Source organism: Notothenia coriiceps, unplaced genomic scaffold, assembly GCF_000735185.1.
Source record: "Notothenia coriiceps isolate Sejong01 unplaced genomic scaffold, NC01 NC01_scaffold00037479, whole genome shotgun sequence".
In the NCBI taxonomy this organism is placed as follows: domain Eukaryota; kingdom Metazoa; phylum Chordata; class Actinopteri; order Perciformes; family Nototheniidae; genus Notothenia; species Notothenia coriiceps.
In genome coordinates, this window is record NW_011370180.1 from 230,187 (window position 1) to 255,067 (window position 24,881).

The 24,881-nt window shown below is 41.1% G+C and overlaps 2 protein-coding genes across 3 annotated transcripts; both read left to right on the forward strand.

Moving 5' to 3' along the window:
- Positions 1-727: 727 nt before the first annotated feature.
- On the forward strand, positions 728-19,259 carry c2cd3 (C2 domain containing 3 centriole elongation regulator). Of its 2 annotated transcripts, none has more exons than XM_010797088.1 (33): positions 728-962; positions 1,994-2,263; positions 2,337-2,494; positions 3,199-3,356; positions 3,457-3,614; positions 4,030-4,162; positions 4,254-4,406; positions 4,502-4,649; positions 4,766-4,866; positions 5,029-5,232; positions 5,329-5,444; positions 5,554-5,672; positions 6,045-6,176; positions 6,268-6,708; positions 6,812-6,963; positions 7,563-7,806; positions 7,993-8,176; positions 8,258-8,441; positions 8,630-8,802; positions 8,890-9,025; positions 10,358-10,626; positions 11,018-11,098; positions 11,192-11,794; positions 11,895-12,230; positions 12,455-12,593; positions 12,682-12,746; positions 12,848-13,053; positions 13,137-13,267; positions 13,379-13,528; positions 14,047-14,237; positions 15,607-16,390; positions 16,647-16,755; positions 18,625-19,259. In XM_010797088.1, exons 1-33 carry the CDS (start codon positions 911-913, stop codon positions 18,745-18,747), a joined length of 6,603 nt encoding a protein of 2,200 aa, XP_010795390.1. In that variant the 5' UTR covers positions 728-910; the 3' UTR covers positions 18,748-19,259. The 2 variants fall into 2 exon arrangements, with proteins under 2 accessions (XP_010795390.1, XP_010795389.1); XM_010797087.1 differs by having other exon boundaries at positions 13,134-13,267; positions 18,625-19,258.
- Positions 19,260-19,308: 49 nt separating this feature from the next.
- On the forward strand, positions 19,309-20,679 carry LOC104967589 (mitochondrial uncoupling protein 2-like). Its single transcript, XM_010797089.1, has 2 exons — positions 19,309-19,977; positions 20,236-20,679. Exons 1-2 carry the CDS (start codon positions 19,852-19,854, stop codon positions 20,632-20,634), a joined length of 525 nt encoding a protein of 174 aa, XP_010795391.1. The 5' UTR covers positions 19,309-19,851; the 3' UTR covers positions 20,635-20,679.
- Positions 20,680-24,881: the final 4,202 nt, after the last annotated feature.

The following is a 24,881-nucleotide window of genomic DNA, read 5'->3' on the forward strand; positions in this document are numbered from 1 at the left end:
AGAGGAGCTGCTAAGCAAAAGTCAAATAAAGGGAAGAAGTTCAGCACATATCATAAAATCCCAAGTTGGAGAAAAAAAAGAAAATCACTACAGACTCCTGTGAGTGGCTTCGTAGCTGTGATGGATCAGTGTCACCCTCTGCTGGTGATGTAAGTGAAGGCTTCTGTTTTTTTTTTATCTTTCCTCAAACAGTCCAAAGACATGCAGCAATAGGTTCATTGGCAACTCTAATTGCTTATAGGTGCAAATGTAATGTTAAAGAAATACCCTAAAATACTTTGTGTATCAATTACTAACCCTGTGTTACCTTGAATGCCATATACAGTAACTTAGTTTTTCTCGCCTGCGTCCAAAAAGAATGAATACAAAATACAGAGAAAGGTCTTGATGAGTATGTAGCCTGAATGGGGGCTGTATTTCACAACAAAACGTTATCAAAACATCCATTAACACACTCTCTAACAATTCGGTCAGTTCTAAGTCTAATTTTTTCAATCCTGTGCTTTCCCAAAAACGTGCATTTTCAGCTGCAATACTTTATAAGCTTGATCATTTAAGTCTGAGCTAAACCAGCGACTGTCATCATCATGTAACGCTCACCTGGGTTAGGGTTAGGGTTAAACGTGTGTTTATGATTTTTGGCCGCCACATCAAAATCAACTTCATTTCCCAGAATGCTTCTGTAAAAAAGCAGCGGCAGCGGAGGCTGCACTTTGTCGCTCGGGAACAGTTTAGCGGGCTGCCGTTTGTATGTTTGTGTGGGTGTGTGTGCGAAACCCAAGCAGCTCTGTTAAACGGATTAAAGTTAGTGGAGTTAGTGCACAACCGTGATAAAAACCATGGCTGTTGAATGTTTAGGCACTGCTTCTGCCAGGCTCTTATTTAACACGCATATTTACTGAGCTGCAGGATGAACAGCAGAAAACAGAGGACCTTCAGAACCGGAGGCAGCAAAAAGAAAGGTAAACTGTTGTTAGCTTAGCTACCTGCTAGCATGCTGCTTAGTTACGTGAAGTAGCTGTTAGCGTCAGCTGTCACATTAGCCGAGTATATTAGCTTGCAAGCTAAAGTTGATGTAATATGCTCTCACTTTCTGACAATCGGATTTTGTTTTTGTTTGTGGTGTCCATGTTAATGTATTGCAGTGCCTGCATTGCACTTTGTGGGTATCCTAAATTTTGTTTACAGTAAGTTAAGCGAAACTCATAACATCATTTTTTCGCAGAGAAATTATTTTGTATATATCAACAACGTTTCACTCGGTTGTGTAGTAACATATTTCTCTTATAATTTTATGTTCATGTATTTTGTTATCTGCTGTGTCGTCTAGAACTTCGCAGTATGTGTTGTTGTTAGGTGTTTTTACACACGTTGCCTAGATACAATATTAACTTAACGTTAAATATTGAACTACAAAATAACTAATTACGAAATGCATTGCAGTAGGCAACACCTCAGGTTTAACGCTAATAATTCTATGCCATAGTGACTGTGACACAGTTTCCCAGACACAGCATGGCTGCTCCACTGATTGAGGTGAACTGTCAAAAATAGTTTCTAACATTGCTGGGATAATGCATCATTGTCGGAAGTATCATGCCTGTTTAACTCATTATTTGAAATCCAATATTCCTACAGGGATAAATTCAGTATCAGAGAGATCAATGTGGATATGTTTGGTTAGCATGTTGATGCACTGGTAGCCTCTGTGCATATGTGAACAGTAGCTCTCATAGAGATAATTGTTACAATATTAATACCATTTTTTACGTTAGCAATTTTTAACAATAAAGCGAATATATACAAAAGCACATTTCACACTATGACATATATCTTAAAAACATTATTTTAGTTTTAACTGAAGGAAAGATAAAGATGTAAAGAACATATCAATAAAATATGATTCGTTGATCTTAATCCTTCAGCTAAAACAACTTTACTACCTTTAACATTGAAAGTGTTGTAATCTGTAATCAATTATATCTCTTTGCAGTCCCCAGCGATGTGCCCCCCGCCACCAGCCTCCCTCCTCTGGTCGAAGGCCAGCTAAGATGCTTCCTGCGGCTGACCATAAGCAGGGTATTATGGACAGTTCATAAGCCTCCACCTGCAATATTTGTGAGGCTGCGCTGGTGGGGAGAGTCCTCAAACGGGACACACTTCTTCCCGAGAGATGGCTCACAGCCGTCACAGAAGACCATCAAGACCACAGCTCGCTTCCCCATCCGCTGTGGACCAAAGCAGTTCACCTCATATCTTACAGGTAACTAAGATATCTTCAATGTGTTTGCGATGGAAATGTTGTCACTAGCCAGTAACATTTTAATGATGAACAGATATGGGCTCCCTGGTGCTGGAAGTTCTGACAAAACCTGATCATCTGCCGATCGCAAGGGCTCAGGTTTCGGGTATCTCTCGCCTCTCTCTGTCCCACCCCATCAGTGGATTTTACACCCTTATATCACCTACATCGGACAAGCTGGGAGAGTTAAAGGTTAGTCGAAACTTGAATTCACGTTCTTCTGCCACCTGCATTTGTGGAATAATGTTTGCTATACTGAAGGGTCCTGAATATTGAGACTCCTGAAATTAAATTTCCTTTCCTTTTGGCAAGAGTAGGCATCTTTACCAGCTGCAGGGGTGCTATTTATATCAGACTGACCATTTAAATATCTCTTAAGCCTTTTACCATTTCTATCCACTATTATATCGGTAAAGTGTTTGGGACATTCACTATTTACAACTCATCACCCACGTCATGCTAATATAACCATTATAAAAGGTGGCATTGAAAAACTAACCATTATAACTATAATTAAATAGATAAATTGTAATATTTGCAATTTATCTCTGCACAATGATACTACTTTAAAAATGGCACAGCTCATCCACTTTAAGATATACTGAACACATTGTCATTGTTTTTTGTCATATTTTTTTTGTGTTTTACTTGAATGTTTTTCATGTACACATTCTCAGATTTGATAGTATTCCTTTTCCAGGATCTGCTCCTATGTTACATTCTAATATCTCTTTACTATATTTTGTGAGTCTAATTCCTTCTATGTGAAAACCAATTCAGCAAAAAAACAAGATTCTGATTTGAATAAATACTGTTAAAAATGATCAAGCTGTTATATTTGTTGCACCAGGAGCAGTACCTCTGTGAAATAAGCTTTTCTTTCTCTACCTCCTTAGGTTTCCCTTAATCTGGAGCCTCTGACAGAAGCCTATGACAGCAGCAGCTCTTGTCCCATCACAGATATTAGTGTTGAAGGACCACAAGTAACCAAACTGAATGTGCCCTCGCAAAACAGACCACTTTCCGCCGTCAGCAGCAGTGGAAACACTCCAAGGTTCTAAGTAGTTGTGTGTCTTGTTATAAGCTCATTGGTAGTACCGGTAAGTACATCCGAGCATCATAATCTCACTGTTTATATTGTTGTTATATTTCAGAGGGAAAGACCACTTGTATTTCCAAAATGCACAGAAGAACAAAGAAGAATCACTGGAGAATCAGATGCCGACAACAGACAAATCTCCAAACAGTCAAACGGCCATGAATCCTTCATGTAGACAGCTCTGTGGTCAAACCACCAATGATATTCTTTCAGGTTGGTTGCAGCATGGCTACACAACATGAGCGCATAACCACAAATGCACACAATGAAGTAGGGCTGCTCGATTATGGCAAAAATCCTAATCTCGATTATTTGGGTCAATAATTGATATCACGATTATTAAAAAAGATTATCCATTTACTTTGAAAACATCATTTTATTGAAAAAAAATGTTTTAACAGTATGTTTTTAACAGTTGATTACCCTGAACTTTAAGTATAATTCAACTGAAAAACCAATTAAAAAAAAAGAATAAAAAAAATATATATATAAAAAAATAATCGTTTTATTTAGATTATGTTGTTTTCAAAATCGTTGCAAGCCAAAATCGTAATTGCGATTTAAAATACAATTAATTGAGCAACACTACAATGAAGTGCCTCTTAACAAATCTTTTCTCCTATTTCAGTTATTCTGGAGCGTGGAAACAAGCTTAGAAACGCAATGGTTGTATCAACTTTAAAATGTGACATGGATTCTGCCCCGGCTCTGAAAGACACCCCTCTACCTCTCCCAAAGGAAAACATCCTGCCATCTTCAAAGTGAGTGTGTTTAAGTGTGAAAACAACATTTTTTTCTATCAGCTTATAATACACATAATGTCTCTATAATACTTTCTCCCCGTGTCTGCAGGGCCGTCCCGTCTCCCTCTGGGATGCTCCTTCAAAATATTCTTCATGCTGATTCAACCCTCAAGCACTCTGAGGATGTTTCTGTAGTTTCAGACTGCAGCTTGGACTGTCCTATGGACATGGATAACAGAGCTGTGCACCTGCTCCTCGGCAGGTACTTATGCACACATTTATTGCATTAGCGGACAGAATATGTAAGCAGTTTCTTTTTCAGACGTTTGCATACTATTTCCCCCCTGTTTTGTTTAGCTTGAACACATCTCCTTTGCCTCTCTGGGATGGAGATGGCTCCTTCCCTGAATCTCTCTCTGGCCATAGCAGTGTGTGTGGGGACAGTGAGCTCAATGATCCACAATATGACCAGAGCTTACTGGAACATTTGTTCTACAAAACCCCTGTAAGTAGTACATTTTATAATGATAAAAAGCATGTGTTATCTGCAATATCACTCTCACTGTACTTGATTTTGAGGTAGGGGTCATATAAAGTAGTTCTTTTCGTGTTCTTTTTCAGATGTCGGATATCAAACCAGACGACACTGAGCCAGAGGGTCAAGGAACAATGTCACTGATTAAAAAACAGCTGACACAGTCTGCACCCAAGATGAGTGAACGGTATGGCCTATATGCTCTATAAACCATGTACCATTTGAATAAACCCTTAATATGGGATACACACAAGATAGCATTCAGCACGGAAAAAACATACGGTAGATGTAATTACATTAACTTTTGTTCATTTAAGACAATTATTAACCATATTTTCACTGTGTCTAGTCCTAACTCAGAGCCTCAGCGGTGTGCAGATGCTGCTGGTATCCCTCCTGGTTTGAGTGCAGAGCAGCTCACTTTGCTGAGTTTGATCCGGCTTGCGAGAGTCACCATCGACTCTCTTATTGTACCTACAGGAAGTACAACCACCACACCTAGAAAACCCTCTAGTAAAGGGAAACCTCCTCGACCGTTGACCAGCAAAAAGTGGTAGGCAAAACATTGAAGATATTTTTTATTTCAATTAAACAAATAATTAAATGATTATCAGTTCAAGCATGACATATTTAATTTCTTTATCCTTAGCACATATTTTGTAGAGTACCTGTTCCCGACGGCCTCAACTTCCAGTCGACATGATCGTAGTAAGGGTGGAGATGGAGAGTTGACCACAGCTGTTGCCAGTAAAGTTGCAGGTGGAGGTATGTCCTGTTACGATCTGCTTTTAAGTAACCAACTCGAGTGAAAAACAATGTTCATGGTAGGTGCTTGTGACAGAATCTGACATACTGTACCATTTTTGTTTTTCAGCGGTAAAGTTCCATCAGCGATCTGTGTTTCCTGTCAACTTCAGTACAGCAGCAGTAAACAAATGGTGGGGAGCTGATCTGATTTTCAAGATTTACTCACGAAGGAGCGACCAAAAGAAAGTAAGTAGATTTCGTATAACATTAGTAATTTGATTGATAAAATGCATTAGATTGCTTTGTTTAAGAGTGACTGACTGACTCTAAAGTTACTACAAGTTTCTAAGTTTTACATTTGTAACTGCTTAAATGTAGTTGTTGTGATGTAAGTTCCCTCGGATAACTATAAATAAATAACAATGCATGTGTTTGCACAACACTATTCTGATGGTTTTAAATGGATCTTTTTAATGTTTTCTATTTTATGGGTTTATTTGCACACTGTTGATTATTTAGCACCACCAAGAGAATGGTACATTTTTCACAAAACATAACATTTATTAATAAAGTGCTGTAATGAACTGCTGATGATGACCTTGGCTTCCCTCGCTGCAGCCTGTTCCCATCGGCATGGCAATCCACCCGCTGCGCTGTCTGCTGGAGAGCGAGCAGCTGAGTCAGTCTGTCCTCTTACCTGTGCAGAGGGTGGAAGCGAACAGTGAAACAAAGGAGATTGGACCCCTCAGGGTATGTTTCTTTTTACGCAGGAATTTATATTTACAAGCCTGTTTTTTGTCCCCAAATATCTGTCAAAGGGGTATTTTTTTTTTTCTCGCAGGTGTCGCTAGAACTTGCTACACACAATAAAGATTTCTCCACTGAACAAAGTGAAAGCAAGCTGGCTCGGAGAGATGCATTGCCTTCTCAAACTGCACCCAGTCCACAGAGAGAGAGCAGCTCCAGATCTCACCATGCTAACTTTGAGAGGGAGGAGCTACCTGCTGGATCTTTTGAAGAACCCACACTGAATGCTTGGAGTCCTCAGAAACACTCAAAGGAACCTTCTCCTCATCTCGGTCTCCGAACATCTCACAGATCACAGCTACAGGTGGAGGAGGATCCTGAGGTTCTGCTGCATACGTTACTCATGGTGCCCGATGGAAAGAACTTGCCCATGCAGGCTCCAAACGTGTACCTGAACTGTAAACTCTGGTGTGATGAGACAGCGAGATCTGTCGTCAGCTGGGGGCAGGCAAATCCTTCCTTTAACTTTGTTCAGGTTAGCCCAGGAAATCAAGTCTTCTAACCATATCTTACTTTTTACATTAGGCTACAATGGAAGCAACACAGTACCATGACTTTGTCTCCATCCTTTGTCTCAGGTGACCCCTGTGGCCTTAACTACTAAACTGCTGGAGCGGATGAAGAATAACGTGATAGTAATTGAGGTGTGGCAGAAGACGGGAAGTTCAAGGCAGGATCGACTCCTCGGACTCGTTAAATTACCTCTCCACCAGTTCTACATGTCATTTAGGCAAGTCGAAGAGAGACTAAACAAAAAGAAAATGCATTTGAAAAAAACATTTTCTAGATTCTAGGGTATTAGATTAGGAGTTGATTGGCACCAAATAGTCAACGTGCTAGTGATTCCTTTGGTTATGAAACAAGTTGTCCATTAGTCATTTGATTAACTAATTTGTTTGCAACTTTTTTCTAATTATTAATAATGTAAGACTTTTTATTGCAAAAGTACTTACAATTCCCTTTTCTCTGACCTCTCAAATGTAAATATTTGTTGACTTCTTTTGTTTATTATGGTTTATAGTTAATACGATTTTTACGGTTTGACGGACAAAAGAAACAATTTGAAAAATACATCTTCAGCTGCTGGGAAACGGGTTATTTAAGAAAGTAATCAGCAGATCTATTAACCTGTCCTCTGGGAGGCGCTATGGTACTCCACCTCAAACTGTTATAGGATGTTCTATCCTACATGCCAGATATTTGTTGTAATTTTTAAATGAAACTCCAGGAATTTCCACCACAAATTACATTTCACAGTTAATAAATATACCTCTCAAAGTGAGGCTTACATCACAATATATTAACCCTCTCTGCTTTTCTCCCCTGCAGGGATCCAAAGATTGCCCACCTTCTTCTCCAGGCGCAGTACCCTGTTTTAGGGGTGGACTGCTACATGCCGCTCATTGATGTGTTCTCAGGAAGCTGTAAAGGACAGCTCAGGGTAGTTTTGGCTATGGGCCGATCAGAGCAGATAGCTGCCCTCCAGCGCACCAGGGATGAAGAATACGACTGCTTACCTCATCTGGTGAGACCAGTTCACCTGCTGGATCACCAGTCTCATTCACCAAAAAAGGTTAGATAATACATTTTGTCACACCGATGAACTTTAATGAAGTGTACTGTATACTTATGTGGGTGCGAGAGCAGGATCTTCAGCTATCTCTCATCCAAGTGTGTTTCTTCTTTGTTTCCTTTATGAGCCAACTGTGATGACAAGTGAAGGTGAATTCTCTTTCACCTCCTTGTGTTTCCCCCTCAGGTTATTGCACCTCAACAGGAAAGTATGAGAGAGCATGTGTTTGTGATAAGAGTGGAGAAGGTAGATGGGCTGACCCCTCTGCAGTCTACAGTGTGGGGCGAGGCTGACTGCTACGTCCAGTACAGCTTCCCCTGTCAGGAGGCTGACCCTGCTGCAATAGTGGACCGGAACCTCATAGAGAGTAGTAAGTCCATTTTACTTTCTAATTTCCCAAGTTGTTTATCTTCCCTCTGCGTCTGTCTGACCTGTATGCCATCTCCAACAGGCGTAAACCTGAAGCCGTTCCGTACCACCACCACTCTCTGCGTCCCGGACCCTGTGTTTGGCCACACTGAGACTCATGTGCTCCTGGCTCCTGAAGGACTTCCTGTTCAGAGGCTGCTGCTTAGCTCTCTTTCGACTAAAGGCCTAAGCAGCGGAGGGGGAGTCCAATTTGAAGTCTGGTGCAGGTTTGTGATTGTTCAAGAGAGGAAAATGTAATTGGAGATGCATTCATTCCAACTAAAATGTGGTCATTACTCTGAAAAGTTCTGAGGTTTCACGTGCATAAATCCTGATCCGATTCTAATTGCAATTTCATTAGCTCTTAGCTTAAAACGTACTGGTTTTATTTAGATGGATTTTTTTTTTTTTACAGATACTATTATCCAAACGTTCGAGACCAGCTTGTGGCCAGAGGAATGCTTCCTTTGTCCAAGCTGTGTGCCATGGTCACCATGCAGAGACAGCATCCTAATGAGGCTCAAATGTTCTCCCTGCCCCTGATTCCCAGGACGGACAGTCCCACTACACACCCGCCTCAGCCCTCAGGTACACAGACTTACTAAGTAATGGAAACTAAAAATAATACTGTATTGGTACAATTAGTATCTTCAATGCTCTGTTTTGTTGTCTCAGGCTTACTGGATGTGTGCATTCGGTACAAGCACCGACCGGTGAGACCTGAAGGTCAGACTGGTAAAGGAGCGGCCTCTCGTGTTGTGACCCTGGTGGTTCAGGTGCACAGAGCATCAGGTCTGCAGGCTGCAGCAAGGTACAACACACACTGTCCTCTTGGGAGCTTTACTTGTTTTGATGCAAGAAAAATCCACTTAGCAATTTTGAGAGTTGTGTTTTTTGGGGGCTAAATGTGTGTGAATCTGTTCCTAATGGTGTGATGAAAAAGTTCATCAAAAAAGTATTTTTAATTTGGCAGTTGTTCAGACTAAAATAACACATTTTGTAACTCCTTATGATTGCAATATAATGTCATGCCAGCTAGTTGTCAGTTAAAGTAGTTTGTGTTTTATTTGTCAAGTTAGAGCTCTCCTTGCTGACACTTCACCCCCAGCATATTCTCCTTGAAAGAGAAACTGAAATTGAGTTTCTCAACTTTACGTTTTGAGATACAAATAAGGCGAAATTCCCTTCCATTAGTCTGTCTAATAGCAAGTGTTTCAGCATCAGAGATCCGAAAACACATACTGACAAATGTCTTCCTTATACATATATATGTAAGGGATAATGTGCAGCAAGGCGGTCATTACTATATTTGTAATGACCGCTGTAATGACCAATAATGACCAAGTCGCTGCACCTTATCCCGCTTATTACAAGGCCACATTCTCAGAAAAGTAACGACATGACTCCCAATATTAATTGAAATGCTTTTATAGATTTAGAAAATGTTTTTATTGATTTAAAAAATAGTATTATTGATTAAAAAAATGGTTTTATTGATTTAAAATGACATGCATCCACTAAGAAAAATAGTCCGTTGTTACCGTTTGAACTACGTAGCAACGGCAGGAACTTCTTTTTGATTACAGATTTGCAAAACATCGTTGGCTTGCTTTAAAAGTTCCACAATTCATTATGTCAAACCTTGGAAAGTATCTAGATATCCCTGCCCTAATGCCAAAGGAACTGGCAGCTGAATATGTTTTGCCGTTTGATGTCTATGTCTGGACCGCTGCGTAAAAAGGAGGGTTTCTGCCCCGTTACTTCTCCGCTGTTTTCTTGTCCCTCTTGTGTTTTTCTTTTCTTCGCTGGGGACTCATCAGCCACTAATCATTCATCCACATTACTGTGCTCTCCAAATATATTAAAATGTATATTAAAGTCCTCCATGTTGCTCTCAGACGGTAGAGAACAGAAAACTAAAGACAAGTAAACAGTATACAGTTACATCGACCAGACTTCTTTCTGCAGATGTGAGCGTCCTTAACAACGGTCAATAAGTCCTTGACAGCGGTCTGTACTACTGGATTAACAACGTGTCACGTGTTCTGAATTGACCAATCAGAATCGAGTATTCAACTAAGCCATGTAATAAACTTCCTTAATGTCTTCAGTTTGCTAATTTGCTTCTGTCTCTCTGTTACAGGGTTTTATCAGAACAAGATGACAGATTCAGCTACTTTGCTGGTGTGGGAGTAAACTCGTTCATCACGGTGGAGCTCTCGTTCTTGCCTGAGAGTGAGAGGAGGTGCACCCGTGTCGCTGCCAGGACCTTCTGCCCTGAGTTTGACCACCACATGGAGTTGTCCTGCGATCTGCTGCTTCAGAGGAGCAGTGGAGAAACCTGCAGCTTAGCTGAGCAGCTGGAAGAAGCCTCTGCTGTCTTCACTGTCTGGAACAGAGACAGTCGCAAAGGTTTACAAAAGCTCAGTTCAATTTTTCCACTATTACTATATTATAATGACAATATTATAATGATTTAAATTCAAATGTCAGGTTTTTTCTTATCACACTAACTATTTAATATGCAAGTGATATTTGTATTGTTTTACAGGCATGGTTCTAACTTTTACTCAGCTTATCGTTTAATAAAACATGTACAGCACGCAATCAAACAAACATTTTAATTGAAAAATTAGTGCCAACAAGTTTGTAAATATTAACAGTGTTGCTCCAAGTTGGAAGAATGTTAATTACAACATGTCACACAATTGCTTGGTTCAAGGGAGTCTTTCTAGGTTATCTTAAATGTTAGAAAAATAATGTGTCTGTAACTTACTAATTATTTTTGTGCTTTTTCTTGTAGCAGTCCACACTCATAAGCCTAAGGACGCAATGTTGGGCTCAGTGAAAATACCTCTTGCTGATCTCATCCATAAAAGAACAGGTAAGCTCCTCTCATAGTGACTGCTGTTTGAATTGGATTCCCTGAAAAAAACGACTCATTTTCTCATTCGTGTTACTTTTTCCAATCTTAAAGGTATTTCAGGCTGGTTTGGAGTGTATACACCTCAGGAAACAAGTTCTTCTTCTCAGCAGCAGCACATCTTGGTCGGAGGCCTTGAAATCTCCGTCAGCTTCGCCCACCACTCAGACAGGGAAAGAGTGATAAAAGCTGCTCAGGGTTTGAGCTGGGAAATGGCCGAGAATGAAATGCAAGAGGATGAAGAAGCTTGGGGAGACGGCATGAGAAAAATGTCTTTAACTGTTTCGATTCCTAGAGCGTGGATACCGGTCCACTGCTTGCTTCTGCCGGGCCTCAGTGAGCTGGAGCGCTCCACCTACTGCTACTTCAGGTACAAGTTCTACGACCAGGAAGCCTTCTGCTCTCAGATGAAACACCCCTCTGTAGAGGAGGGGGGGCAGGCCACGGTGACCTTCCAGGGGAGTAGAGCAGTGGAGCTAAGGAGCACTCAGCCCTTGATGTGGTATCTACGAGAGGAGAGGCTGGAGGTCCAGCTGTGGGTCGCATTTTCAAAAGAGAAATCCCAGAGGCCTAGAGACACTGATCGACTGGTGGGCTCAGCGTTTGTTGATCTGTCCTCTCTTGCAAAGACGCCGAAGCAGAAGTTTACCATCAGTGGTAAGAAATTACTATTGTGTTATAATTTGACTGAATAATATTGCTTGAGAAAGATGATGGCTTTACTTCTGGGTGTCATCAAAGTTGTGTGGTTTCCCAGGAGTGTATCCGCTGTTCAGGCGCTCCGCAGCAGATCTACAAGGGGCTGCTATCAGGGTACACATCGCCATGACAGCAGGGGATGTCCCAGTGGAGCTCCCTGCTGGAGTTACCACTCAGGTGGACTCGGACAGCCAGGGGGAGCTCCTATCAGAGGAGGAAGCAGCAGATTGTATCACTTCGCCAGCTACACCAAAACAACCACAAAGCACACACAAGAATAAGTCCTCCGGAACAACTCCAGACATCACACGTGTGCAGCATACAGAAGTGAGCATGGAGGAATCTTTCCCTGTGACTTTAGCAGTGGATCGAGCTATGCACCTGAATCTGAAGGGTGAGCTTGACTTTACTTAATGTTTGTGTTCAACTTATTTATTTATATAGCGCCTTTTGTGCAAAGATAAAATCATGGTTCTTAAACAATAAGCAGAGCAAAGTACGATAGAGTAGATGAATCAAGTAGAATTAGAATAGTTGATTGCTAAGGTAAAAAGCTATTGTAGAGGCAGGGACCATAAACACTAAATGTTGCCTTGACGTGTTGTGTTTCCCTGGCAGGCTGTCCTCTGGCAGAGCGCAGTGAAGGGTCGCCGTGCTGCTGTGTTTCCTACATCACTGCCGACTCTGCTGAACCAGTGTCCACTGCTGTCTTAGCCAACACCGACTGCCCTGTGTGGGACCATCATCATGAGTGCAGGTGAACGACACACATAAATACATCTTTTAAGATATCTATGGTACATTGAAACAAACGTGAAGGGCACATTTTGTTTTTGAATTCACAGGCTTACAAATGAGCTACTGCTCGATCCACAGCAACATCTCGTGTTCAAAGTCTGGCACAAAGGAGGTACAGGAAGCAGTTACACATCACAGCATACATTTCATTGGTTCATTTCATGATTCATTTGATAAATGTATTCTCATTTGTTTTGTTTTTTTCTTCCATAGAAACAGAGAGGGTGATTGGATTTGCGTCGGTAGACCTGTCCCCCTTACTCTGTGGGTTCCAGTTGGTTTGTGGTTGGTACAACATCACAGACTTCAGCGGTCAGTGTCACGGCCAGCTCAAAGTGTCAATCATTCCTCTAAAAGGGCTCCAAGACCTCTGTGGAAAGAGAAAGGCTGTGAATGAAGAAACTGCCAAAAACTCACCGGTGAGAAAACGTATTGGTACATAATAAAACTTATATTTGGATTGGCCACAATTTTGATAATGATACATGTTTTTTATTAGAAGGATTTATTCCAGGCACTCCCTGTCATCTACCATACCACAGCCACCTACAGCAGCTTCCCCTCTCACATCAGCCAGCACACAGAGCAAAAGATCTCATCACCCGACATCACGGAGAGGCTGTTCTCTGAAAGGTGTGTACAGAAAATAAAAGTTACACATTTAACTTACTCTTTATAAGTATATTTATCCACGTGCTGTAAAAAAGCCTCCACATTGCATTCATTCATCTCTAATCTGCTCAGGTCCAGTGAGAGTGACCGCCACTTTGAGCACATGGACAAAGTACGCCTGTACCATCAGAGTCTGCAGGAGCAAACAGCAGCTCCTTCTGTCTGCAGCAGCAGCGCTGGTGACATCAATCCCTCCAGCTCCTTCCTGTTTTCAGCACTCAGGTATCATTCCTCACATGGACTTTCACTTCTTTGTTGTTGTTTTGTTTTTTTATCCAAGCCAAACCAAGGAATTGATTGAACCACAAACCGCCACCCGCAGCCTCCGCTCGGGAAATACTAACAAGCTGAAGGAACGGCACACCAACCTCCGCACTATGGGAGATCGAGCTTTCTGTGCAGCTGCCCCCCGGCTGTGGAACTCACTCCCAGACCATCTCAGAGCTCCTCAGCCTGTGAACACTTTTAAGAGAGCACTAAAAACCTACCATTTTAACAAAGCATTTGGTTAGCTTTTTAAGCCGGTTTTAATAACCCTGCCTCTCCTTTTTAAAACGTGTTTTTAAACTTGTTTTTTAACCTGTTTATACATTTTGACTCTTGCAAATGGTTTTCTTTATCTTTTTTTTATTTATTTTTTTTATTATGTAGTGTAGCACTTTGAGGTTTGTTTCAAATGTAAAGTGCAATACAAATAACTTTTATTATTATTATTATTAAACCAATCCTTGTTTTTACAGGAAAAAACTAAATGAGCTCGACAACATCCAGAGATACTTCAGCCGTAAGCTTTCAACTCCTCCATTCCCGCACACTAGTGAGCCGGACTGTCAGACCAGCCAGGAGGAGCAGAGGGACTCGGAGACAGACACACGGCAGCTTCTTCTCAAGTCCAAACACTTAGTTGGACAAGCAGACAATATCATTAGCGGTGAGCACTGTTATGTAAGCGGTTCCATTTTATGAGTCAGTAATTAGCAGCAACATTTTTCAACCTGTAGTCTTAAGTGAATACATTGTTTTAGCATTTAATAATGGTACATTGCATGGCACATTTATTTTAAAGGTCCCCTATTATACTGTTTTTCATCAATATATTATAGGTCTCAGATATATACAAAACATGTCTCTGAAGTGTTTGGCTCAAAATACCAAACAGATCATTGCAGCATCCCATAATCCCCTCTGTTTCAGCCCTGTTTCCAAAGTGCTGATTCTCTGTCTGTTACTTTAGATGAAAATAAGGAGCCCCTCCCCATGCCCCTCTGAGAGATATTTGGTTAAAAAGAACACAATGGTGCTCTAGGAGGAGATTCAGGTGATAAGGCGGGGATGTTACCTTGGTTGGTGATTGGCTAATGGTTACACAAGCCAAAACACATGTTTATGTATAAAAGACATGAACAAGTGGATTTTGCATTATAGGTGACCTTTAAAGTGTGTCCACTAATATTAGTTTTAACATTTAAAGATCATTCTTGGCATGTAAACTTTGTTTTAGTTTACCCAGCGTTGGCAGCTGACCCAGAAACAGTCATTGCGGGGACAGTCTTCTGTGTAGCTTGCACACTGACCCATAAATGGAGACATCCCTGTACCTTCCTCAGTCGTCTGATTAATACAAGAGGTGCTGAAATGTAACGAGAGAAACAATGTAAACACTGCATGGCTCTCACTTTGTATTACCCAAGCTATTTATATCATATCATTATATGGTACATTATAAATGCAACTATCAATTATTTATTTTGTAACTCTAACTAATCAATATATATATATATTTTTAAATAATTGTCAAGGACTTAATCAAACCGTTACTGTACTTGTTACTGTAGGTCATTGCTCTTAATTTTTTTAAACAACATGGGTTTATGGCAACATCCCTTTTTAAAGCTGTGAACAAGTCATAAATACCACATTCAAGTTGTGGTTTAAGACAGCTGCTACATAGAACAGGATGAAATAGATATTTAAAGGTTCTCCATTTGACATTCAAGGCATTACTATAGCAACCAATGAAATGACTATGTGCTATGTTAAGATATAGTGGAGTATTTGCATACTGATCAGAGAATGGAGTCAAGCTCCCTCTGTGTGTGTTATAATCCAAGCTACTCTTTGCCTTGTTTATGTTAGTCTGGTGTATTAAGTTAACCCTTCTAGTTGTGTTAGCCCCAATTGCTGCTATCTTCCATGTGGAGGCAATCCCTCTGAAGTTCAAACCTTACAAAGTATGACATAAAACATGGGAAGGAAAAAACATCTGTGTTGCTAACAACATCACTGTCCTCTTCACACAGGTCTGCGAGGATCCCACCTGGAAACAATTCCTTCAGACCACCTAAGCAGCTCAGCAACTTCACTTGTTGGAGACAACAACCCTCAAACTATCCCGGAGAGTGTCTCCAGTCCACGCAGAGCTTCACCTTTATCCCAGGAAGAGGAAGAGGAAGAAGAAGAGGAAAAGGTGTCACTCCTGCACTCGCCACTGCCAAAGACTTCTGAAGCCCAGTCAGACTCAGAGCCTGAGGGAGAGAAGGACCAACAGAGCTACACGCTTACCGTGTCAGAAGATGAAAACTTAGAAGGAGCAGACCAAGATGGTACAGGTTGTTCACAGGATGAAGAAGCTGATGATGATGATGATGATGAAGATTACGATGAGGTTGTGGTGAACCCGAGGCCTCTGAACGAGGTGACTTCGTTAACGGACAAAACCAGCCCTTGGACCAGCATCATGTCAGAGCCTGACCTAGTGTCTGTGGAGAGCCCGGAGCCACCAGAGGGGCCCGATCTGAGAGAGGATGAGGACGAGGAAACGGTAGAACTGCTAACCCATAGTGGAGATGAGAGCAGAGAAGAAAGTGAACATCAGCAAAGTGACAGTTTTAATGGATCAGCTGGAGACTCTTCAGACACAGACTGTGAAAGGACAATACAATTTTCAGCCGAGAGACCACCGAAACAACCCAGCAGCCCCGACGAAGCGCCAGGTGACCGAGTTCCTTCACCCACCACACTGCACGCCACAGATACCCATGATGCTTCATGCGCCCTGAACCATCAAGACGTTCCAACCCAACTGTATCCTTGATTTGTGTTTTTAGGATTTAAGATTACATTTTACTTTTATTTGTTTGAAAAGGTCATCCAAGATCTAAAATAATGGAAAAATTGTTTACATTTCAGTTTTTTTGGAACACTTGCTCCACGGGCTTTTGTCTTAACATACAGGTGTGTCACTGGTTCTTTGTGTGATGTAGTTCTAAAATGTGTATTGCAATTGTATGTATATCACTGAAGCAGGCACATTTTAGATGCTTTAACATTCTACATGAAGCTCTGCCCCTGTGGAGGTTCCTAATTTCTTCCTTCCCTCTCACCAACTGGAGGCTTCCATGAGAGTCATACGTTTAGCTCCTTCTTTCTCCAACAAGACGACTGACCCGGTGAGTATTTGTCAACAACTCAACTCCCTGCATCCGCACTGACTCACTCTCCCTTCCCCTTTAATTCCACTCCCTTATCACACCTAAATGCATTCGTTTTAATTATAGCTTCATTCTTTTGGCAAGTGTCTTAATAATACCTATTGGAAGACTTACTTGTTTCCATTCATAGTTTAAGAAATAAGTCGTATTTCAGAATGTACAGTCACTGACATCAAAACAGAACCGCCATGCAAAGCAGGGGGTTATTATTAGATGACTTTACACATGACGCAAACTGAGCAGAGACCAGTCGTGAACAGTGACACTGTACCAACTAAAGCTCAGTGTCATTTCACTTCCAGCATGGACAGCTTTGGGCCCTCCCACTTTCTGACTTGTACAAATATTTCAAATGGGTGCTGTACATACTGTTATATGATCATGAGTATATATGGTGTTGATTGTACCGAGGGGTGTTTACACTGCAAATGAAAATGTGTCATTAATCTGCCCTCACACAGTTTCTATAGCAGCGCTAATGTGTTTCCCCTCCTAGCCTTTAGCTTTGGGAAAGGAGTGGACAAAGTAGTTTGAAGAGTCTTAACCTGTCTGTACTGAATAAAACCAGACAGTAACGAGTGTTTTTCTTTCTAAATGTCACATCGTGAGTTAAACCTGCCACGGTGGTTAGTATGCCCTTAATCCTCCTTATAGGTCCAAGCAAGTAGATTTGACTCATAGCTCAGTTTTAAGCTGCCTTTATTACATGTCAATTGACTCTGTATATTCACAAGACAGAGACTTAATAGTATCATAGCAGAAATCATATTCACTGTTAATATTCACTAAACCTAAGAAAGCACATTATGCACAGGTTTTCCCAAAGTACTCTGCAGGGTCAAATAAGGGTAACATTTAACATCTATTTGTGAAGCTATTTTAACTGCAAAAACCTTCAACCACAGTAGTATCATCATGACTTAATTTAATACATCTGACAAAAATAAAGCACTGTAGAACAGCAGGCCTGGTGTGAACATTGATATATGAAAAGAGAAGAGGAATCTAACCGATCTCCTGTCGGTTACAATAAATCCCACAAATGAAAGTGCATATGGCCCCTCAACTCTGAAATGCTTATATAACTCAAAGCCTAACCCCCTTGACTCTAACTGGCAGTTGGGACACACAGAGTTTACTTTTGACTCGTGAAAATTTGCAGCATTTATTATTTGACAAACTACACCCAGGTTTCCCAAAGGGAGCTAGGCTGCTCTTATAACAATATAATATGTAAACATGGTGGTTGCATTTCACCCAGGCCAAACCCGTGATCACTGGCTGTGATATAACTGCTAGCTCGAATACATACATTTGGCGCCAGATTTAAAAAAAAATAACATATCAAAAATTGCAATTTTAAAATGGTGTTCCTATGCAGAATGCTCATGTAATGTTGGGAGTTGTTCAGACCTGGTGTGAAACAGGTCGGCCCGCCCAGCCAGCTGTCCAGAGGTAAAGGTATTTTCTGTCACTCCATTGTAAACAGGGCCATCAAAAGGGTGTGGTGATATCAGATGTGGAGATGTTAAACTTTGAGGAGGCATGGAATTACCTTTTTGAAGAACCGGTTGGCGCTAGCCACTTGTTGCATACCTCCTAATTGAGCTCTTTGCACCAACACTATCATGTGACATGCCTGTTAATCGGTCTACCAATCAACATAAACTAAAGGAAGGCTTGCTGTGTTTGAACAGTCACTCTTTTGTTACCTCACACCTCAAACACGCAATAAATAATCCTTTCATTAATAGGTTGGCCTGTTTGTTTTGAGCACAAGATTAAATGTTATTCACGCTACAGGTTTGTCTGTTTTCCTCTCCACAGGGGCCTCACATTCCAAATCACAGAGGTCCTCGACAGCGTCCCAACATGTCCCCGTCATCCATGAAGAAAGAGACTGAAAGAATAGCAAAAATATTTTCAGCCCACTTTGATGGCAATCACTAGTGGTGCTCGAAATGTGTACAGCTGGGTGATTTTAGATCATGTAAATTCAAGGTGGCATTTGTGTTTTTATAAATAAACTAACTGTCCATTGTTGCAACACTGCATACCTTTTTGAATTTGTTGTATTATCATACAGGCCTCAGGTCACATTATGCACAGTATGTCCTGTTTGAACCTGTGCATCATTGGCGGTTGCACATTTCTGTTTTCGTAAGGCCAGATAGCTGAAAAACGATTCAAAATTACAAGAAACTTAAATCAAGACACACGCAACAATATCTATAGTACAGAGGTGATACAACTGGACATGCTTACTTGCATACTTTATATATGTATTCCCAGGGGGGTTAAAAGTCTTACTTTAACATAAGTTGTACGTATTTTGCTTGGACTTAATAAATTAGGTATTCAGGATGTTGCTGTGCAGAGTAATACAAAGGTTTTTTTATTTTCCCAAATACAAATGTCTGACACCTACGCCCCCAGGGACTTCTTATAAAACACGTTGTTATGTTCCAGATCAAAAGAGACACCTTACTTTAAAGTGTGAAAAAAGCTACAAAAAAATAAATTGTATTTGAATGTTGAGAGGTCTTGCAAATAAGGGACATGGCACTTCCTGGCTTGTACAGTATCTTTTTCTTTTTTTTTGGTCTATGAGAGTTATAAAGGACATATCCTGACCAAATGCTCTGTATTTACCGAGGTAACTAAAACACCGCTCCTCACATGCATGGAGCAGCGTGCGTGCGGGTGTGTTTTTGCGCGCGTGTGTGCAGGGCGGTGCAGCAGCAGAGAGACAACCCCCGGCTGCCAGCTGGTTCAAGATGAGCTGTTATTCGTGGTGACCGGCAGTTGTTTTTGTTTAAAGTGGAGGGTTTGGAGCTTTGTTTTTATGTCTAATAGCACAACAATATCCAAAAGACACACTTTTTTAATCCCGGAAACTTGACTGCGGCTGCAGGAGCTAACTCACCTGGATCCGTAATGGAGCGGCAGAGAGTTAGCATGATTGAACACTTTAATTGTAGGAAATAATTATTGAATGCGCTGTCTGCTCGTCCTGTTTTTTTTTAACACTTTGTGCATCCTCTGAGCTGAGTCATGGTTGGTGGAGGATCTGCTGATCTGGCTCCGTCAGTCGCTGTCAAAATCTTCTCCGCCGGAGCAGCTGGCTGTGTGGCCGACCTGGTCACCTTCCCTCTAGACACAGCCAAAGTGCGACTGCAGGTGAGCAGCATCACCTCAAGTGTATGAATTATCCCCCCAAGGCCAATATATTATAGCCACCTAAAACATCTGTAGCAGGGGGAACAACATAACACCGCTTGTTGCTGTATGTCAAACCTATGGCGTAACACTTAACAAACGAGGAAATCGCTATGTCCATAAACGCCATAAGAGACTGATATTATAGCAACCTTAAAGGCACATTTTTATTTGATCTCAAGTGACCTTTTTGAAACTTGTTTATTCATATCACTTCAGATTCAAGGTGAATCTACGCCCTCATTGAAAGGCCAGAGGATGAAATTCCGAGGTGTGTTCGGCACCATCTTCACCATGGTGAAGACCGAGGGCCCCAGGAGCCTGTACAGCGGTCTGGTGGCAGGCCTGCACCGACAGATGAGCTTCGCCTCCGTACGCATCGGCCTGTACGACAGCATGAAGCAGTTCTACAGCAGAGGCTCAGAAAGTATGTTTCCAAGTGTTAACAGACGGTCAACCAATCAGTGCAGCTCTTTCCATCACTTATTCTGGCCTGCAGTTGCAAACAAAAATGATTTCTGGGATCACCTTCAAGATGCTTTTGTGCAGGGGTGCTCAAACTGTTTTATTAAAGGTCCACTTGTGAATTTTATACAAGGTCCGGATAAATGCCAGTAAAGTCGAGTAAAATTATTTTTGATATGAAATACTCCAAATCTCCACCCTCCATAATTGCACTTGCTTCAGTTGCTTGCTACTTTTTTATGGAATGCCATTTAAGCCAAAATTAAATAAATAAATAAATACATAAATAATTAAATAAATATATAAATATGCCTATGAAATAAATTATGAAATAAATAATGAGGCAATAAATATGTATACATGTACATTTAAATACACATTTATTTATTTCATGGGACTTTTATTTCATAATGAGACATTTATTTATATAGGGAACTTTGTAGTAGCCATTCGGCACGTATAGAACAGTGACTAAGGAAGGTTGAAGTCGAAAACAGTATACAAGGTAAAACATTTACTTGAATTTGAAAGCCTGTGTCGACTTAACGTTTTAGACAGCTGTTGAGGACTCTAATGTTCACAGTTGTATGTAATTTTTGGTACTGGGATTTTACCCAGAGTCCAAGGACAAGTGTTTACCGGGTACGAACTTAGTAGAGGTACTTAGAGAAAACGAAAGACTGCAGAGAGGAATTTCAGTCCCCTCGTAGGTGAGTTACCGATCAGACGCACGTTCACAGTTCCCTAAAGCTTTTGGGGAGGAGAGATATGAATGTCTTCTAAGAAAGTCTCTTAGCTAGTAGGAATACCGTCACAGGTAGCTTTACAATGACGAACGTAACGGAACGATTGTTTGCACTAGCAGACTGTATCCAAAGTTCACACATATGGAGAGTATAAGCTGGTAAAAGTATTGAGACAAGGGGTGTTAAGAAGTTGAGGTGGGGTCCGAATAGGTCGTGGGGTCAGTCAAAAAGGACACTCTGGAAATGGTCAACACAGGAAGGTGTTGACTACTTCGGTTGTTTTCTGAGTAACTACCACCGAAGAAAAACGAGCAGGCATACTTTATGGCCTAATACTGACTCCGGACGAGGACGAAACTTTACAGTCCTCAAGGTTAGGTTGAGGTGTCGTTTCATGAACCTCGAAACTGGACCCCCCGTGTTTAAAATGGTTCATGTGTAAGACGTTAACTTAGATTTTTAAGTAAGACTCACGGTGGTCCTCATAGGACCAAAAAAAAATCGGCGATTGTGAAGATTCTAACGAACGATCCACACTGTAGTATAGCACGATACTGGAGTTCCTGTGGGTCTTTTTAAAAGGTAAAAATCCTAAGGATTACATCGTAAGAACGGGGGAAGTCACGTTCAAGGAAAGACGCTCTTTCTCATACGTTAGCTAGTGAGAGCAATTTGGTGCGAAGAGGCTCACACGGAAAAGTCGAAGATAGCGCGAAAAACGTTCCATGAACAGGTTAACAGAATGGTTCCGCATTCGCTCTACAATTAAGAAAAGGTGTTTTCTATGCGCAACTACACAATTTGGTGACCAAAGTACCACGACGTCGCAAAAACTTTCTGAGACGGTCAAAATATAGGGTGGTGTTTCGCACACAGTTCGGTTGCGATCGAGTGGCTTTTCAAATGTGCGTTTTGTTATGTGGGAATAAGCATGAAAATCTTAATGTCATTGGTTAGAGCCGTTGAAAGAGAGGTAAACTGTAAACACGCTTTTGTTATGCGAAAGCTTTTTTGTGGAAGATCTGAAAGAGACTAGACCTATACCGGGTAGTCCTGTAAACACACCGGTAAAAGTTGTTTGTGACGGATTTGTACTCAGGGGGTTAGACTACACCACCACCGGTCAGACTACCTAGAAGACTCATTCCGGAACTGAGTCGGGAGGAGGAGAAGTGGAGAGACAAGGTGTTGGAAGTAGAAGTGGAGAGACAAGCGTAAGAGAAGGTGGAGTAGAGTAGATGACAAGTTGTAATGAGAAGGTGGAGTAGAAGTGGAGAGCCAAGCTGTAAGAGAAGGTGGAGTAGAAGGTGGAGAGCAAGTGTAAGAAGCAGAAGGTGGAGTAGAAGTGGAGAGCAACTGTAGAGAAGGTGGAGTAGCAGTGGAGAGCCAAGCTGGTTAACGAGTTTAAGGTGGAGACACCACTCACGAGAGGTAGAGACAGACGTGATACTAGGGGTTTTTCCTGTGCATTATCCAACAAGTTGTCTTGAAGTTTGGTATGACTCTGTAACTCAAACACACAAGTTTGATTATCTTGAGGAATGATGGACTGTAGTAGTGACCAGAGTAGAGATGAACCTACGGTTAGCGGCTGGAGTACCAGCAGTAGTAAGGTGAGGAACGGACACAAGAAAAGGTGATTCTATATACAGTTGTTTGTAATACTTTATCTAAAAGGTATAATCAAAAGGCATAATTATTATAATTTTATATAAATTCCTTTACTTAGACACCATAGTTCTGGGGATGTTGAATGTGGATTACAATCTGGATGGACAACGGAAGGGGGACGGAAGGACTGGTGTAGAGTGTGGACTTATTTTACTTAAGTGACAAATTCGTCGACAGGATTTAATTTATAATATAGTCGGGGTCCGACTATTCCGTTTGAATTATAAATTTTTGGTTTGTGATAACATACGGCAATTCCAAAAACGGACGACGACTTCATGTAAGTGTAAAACCTTAAATTTTCTTGTTTTATTTTTTGTGATAATAACGGCCACATTCCAACACGACGACAACTTTCCATTAAGTGTAAAACCTCTAAAATTTTCTTGTTATGCCTCTCGATGAACGTGTCCCGGACATTTCTCTTACCCTGGGACATTATTGTCCGAAGACACAGTGGTTTTCTACATATCGGACATTACAGACTGTCGTGTCGATTGTTATCTGTCGATTACCGTCGTGTTGTATAAATTTACTAAGGTACCAATCGATACAAAAGGTCGAAGAACTGTAAATAACACGTACATGGAATATAAATGGTCAACAATAAATGGAATTATGTTGAAACCTGCAAACTGTACGTACCCCAAATTGGGGGGCATCGATAGTCTTTGTAGCCAAACGTAATTTCGATCGGCATTTGGTGGAGTAGACCGATCACCCAATCGTTTGTGATCGTTAGACTCTTGTCAGAACAATTGTACTTGACTGTAACGGTTCCGGAGAATAAACCATCGTTTACACACGTTACTAAGGTACTATTTGGTCTCAATAACGTAATCAATACAAAAGGTCTAAGAACAGTAAATAACAATGTACATGAGCTATGAAAGGTACAGTGCGAACAGCGTCGTTGTAACCAAACGGTATAAGATCGATCGGTATTTGGGGTGGGTGGAAACCGACGATGTACGGGTCACAATCGTATGCGATCGGTCAGTATAAAGGTTCGTGTCTGTCTGCAGTGTGAAATTAGTAGGATAAAGGATGGACAACGGAAAGTTGTAGGTAGATAAATCGACAACGCTAGGGAACGTGCGCAGAGAAAAGGGAGAAAGAAAAAGATAAAGACGGGGCTGGCGAAAAAACCAAATGGTACTAAAGAAAAACCTGCAATTAGTGTTTGCTCGCCGGACGAGGAGTCCAACAAAGTGCCCGGGACGAGCACGAGGGAGGAGATACAAGTTTTAAGATACTACCTTAGAAAATACTCATCCCGCGGGAAGAGATCGTAAATGAGGAGATTTACAAAATTTTGGAATCCTTTACGTTCTTTTTGATAAAATCTTTTGTATTTTCTTTTTGGTAAATAAAAATAAATTAATTAAAAAAAAAAATGGTAGCGAACAAACCCGCGGGGGTATGACCACACCGCGGGGATACGCAGCGTAATATCACCGTATGGGTGAAAAACGCGGTGACAGAGCCTTCCTCGCGAATAGGCGCGCTCATGAAGCTATTTCAGAAGTTATACCGGTTGTGTCATTAGAAACCGATCTTGGCACAACTAGTTAAACCTATGACGATTCCTATGTAATCGTAGAACCTCGGGTGGCTGCAGAAGGTACAACGAACGGGGCGCGGATAAAAGTAAATCATCAAACGGAATATCAGGAAGAGGAGGTAAAAGAAGGAGAAGAGCTTCATCAGTCACATACACCACGACACGAAAGCCAGACCCAGAGACCTAGACACTCGATTGGTTCGGGGCCAAGTAAACGTATATTCTTACCTTTACAGAGTAGTACTTTACAGAGTAGTACTTTATGTTCAGTGACTTTTATTTATCTTACGCAGAAATACTTTATGTTCAGTAGAACTTTATTTATTTATACAGTAATACTTTATGACTAAGAGAACTTTATTTATTTACAAGTACTTTATGTTCAGAGAACTTTATTTTATTTACAAGTAATACTTTAT

Coding starts and splice junctions, on each gene's coding strand:
- LOC104967589 (XM_010797089.1), top strand. CDS start 19,852: ATGGTTGGTGGAGGATCTGCTGATCTGGCTCCGTCAGTCGCTGTCAAA. Junction 19,978..20,235: donor CAGCCAAAGTGCGACTGCAG/GTGAGCAGCATC, acceptor ATATCACTTCAG/ATTCAAGGTGAATCTACGCC.
- c2cd3 (XM_010797087.1), top strand. CDS start 911: ATGAACAGCAGAAAACAGAGGACCTTCAGAACCGGAGGCAGCAAAAAG. Junction 3,615..4,029: donor CACCAATGATATTCTTTCAG/GTTGGTTGCAGC, acceptor CTCCTATTTCAG/TTATTCTGGAGCGTGGAAAC. Junction 6,709..6,811: donor CTTCCTTTAACTTTGTTCAG/GTTAGCCCAGGA, acceptor CCTTTGTCTCAG/GTGACCCCTGTGGCCTTAAC.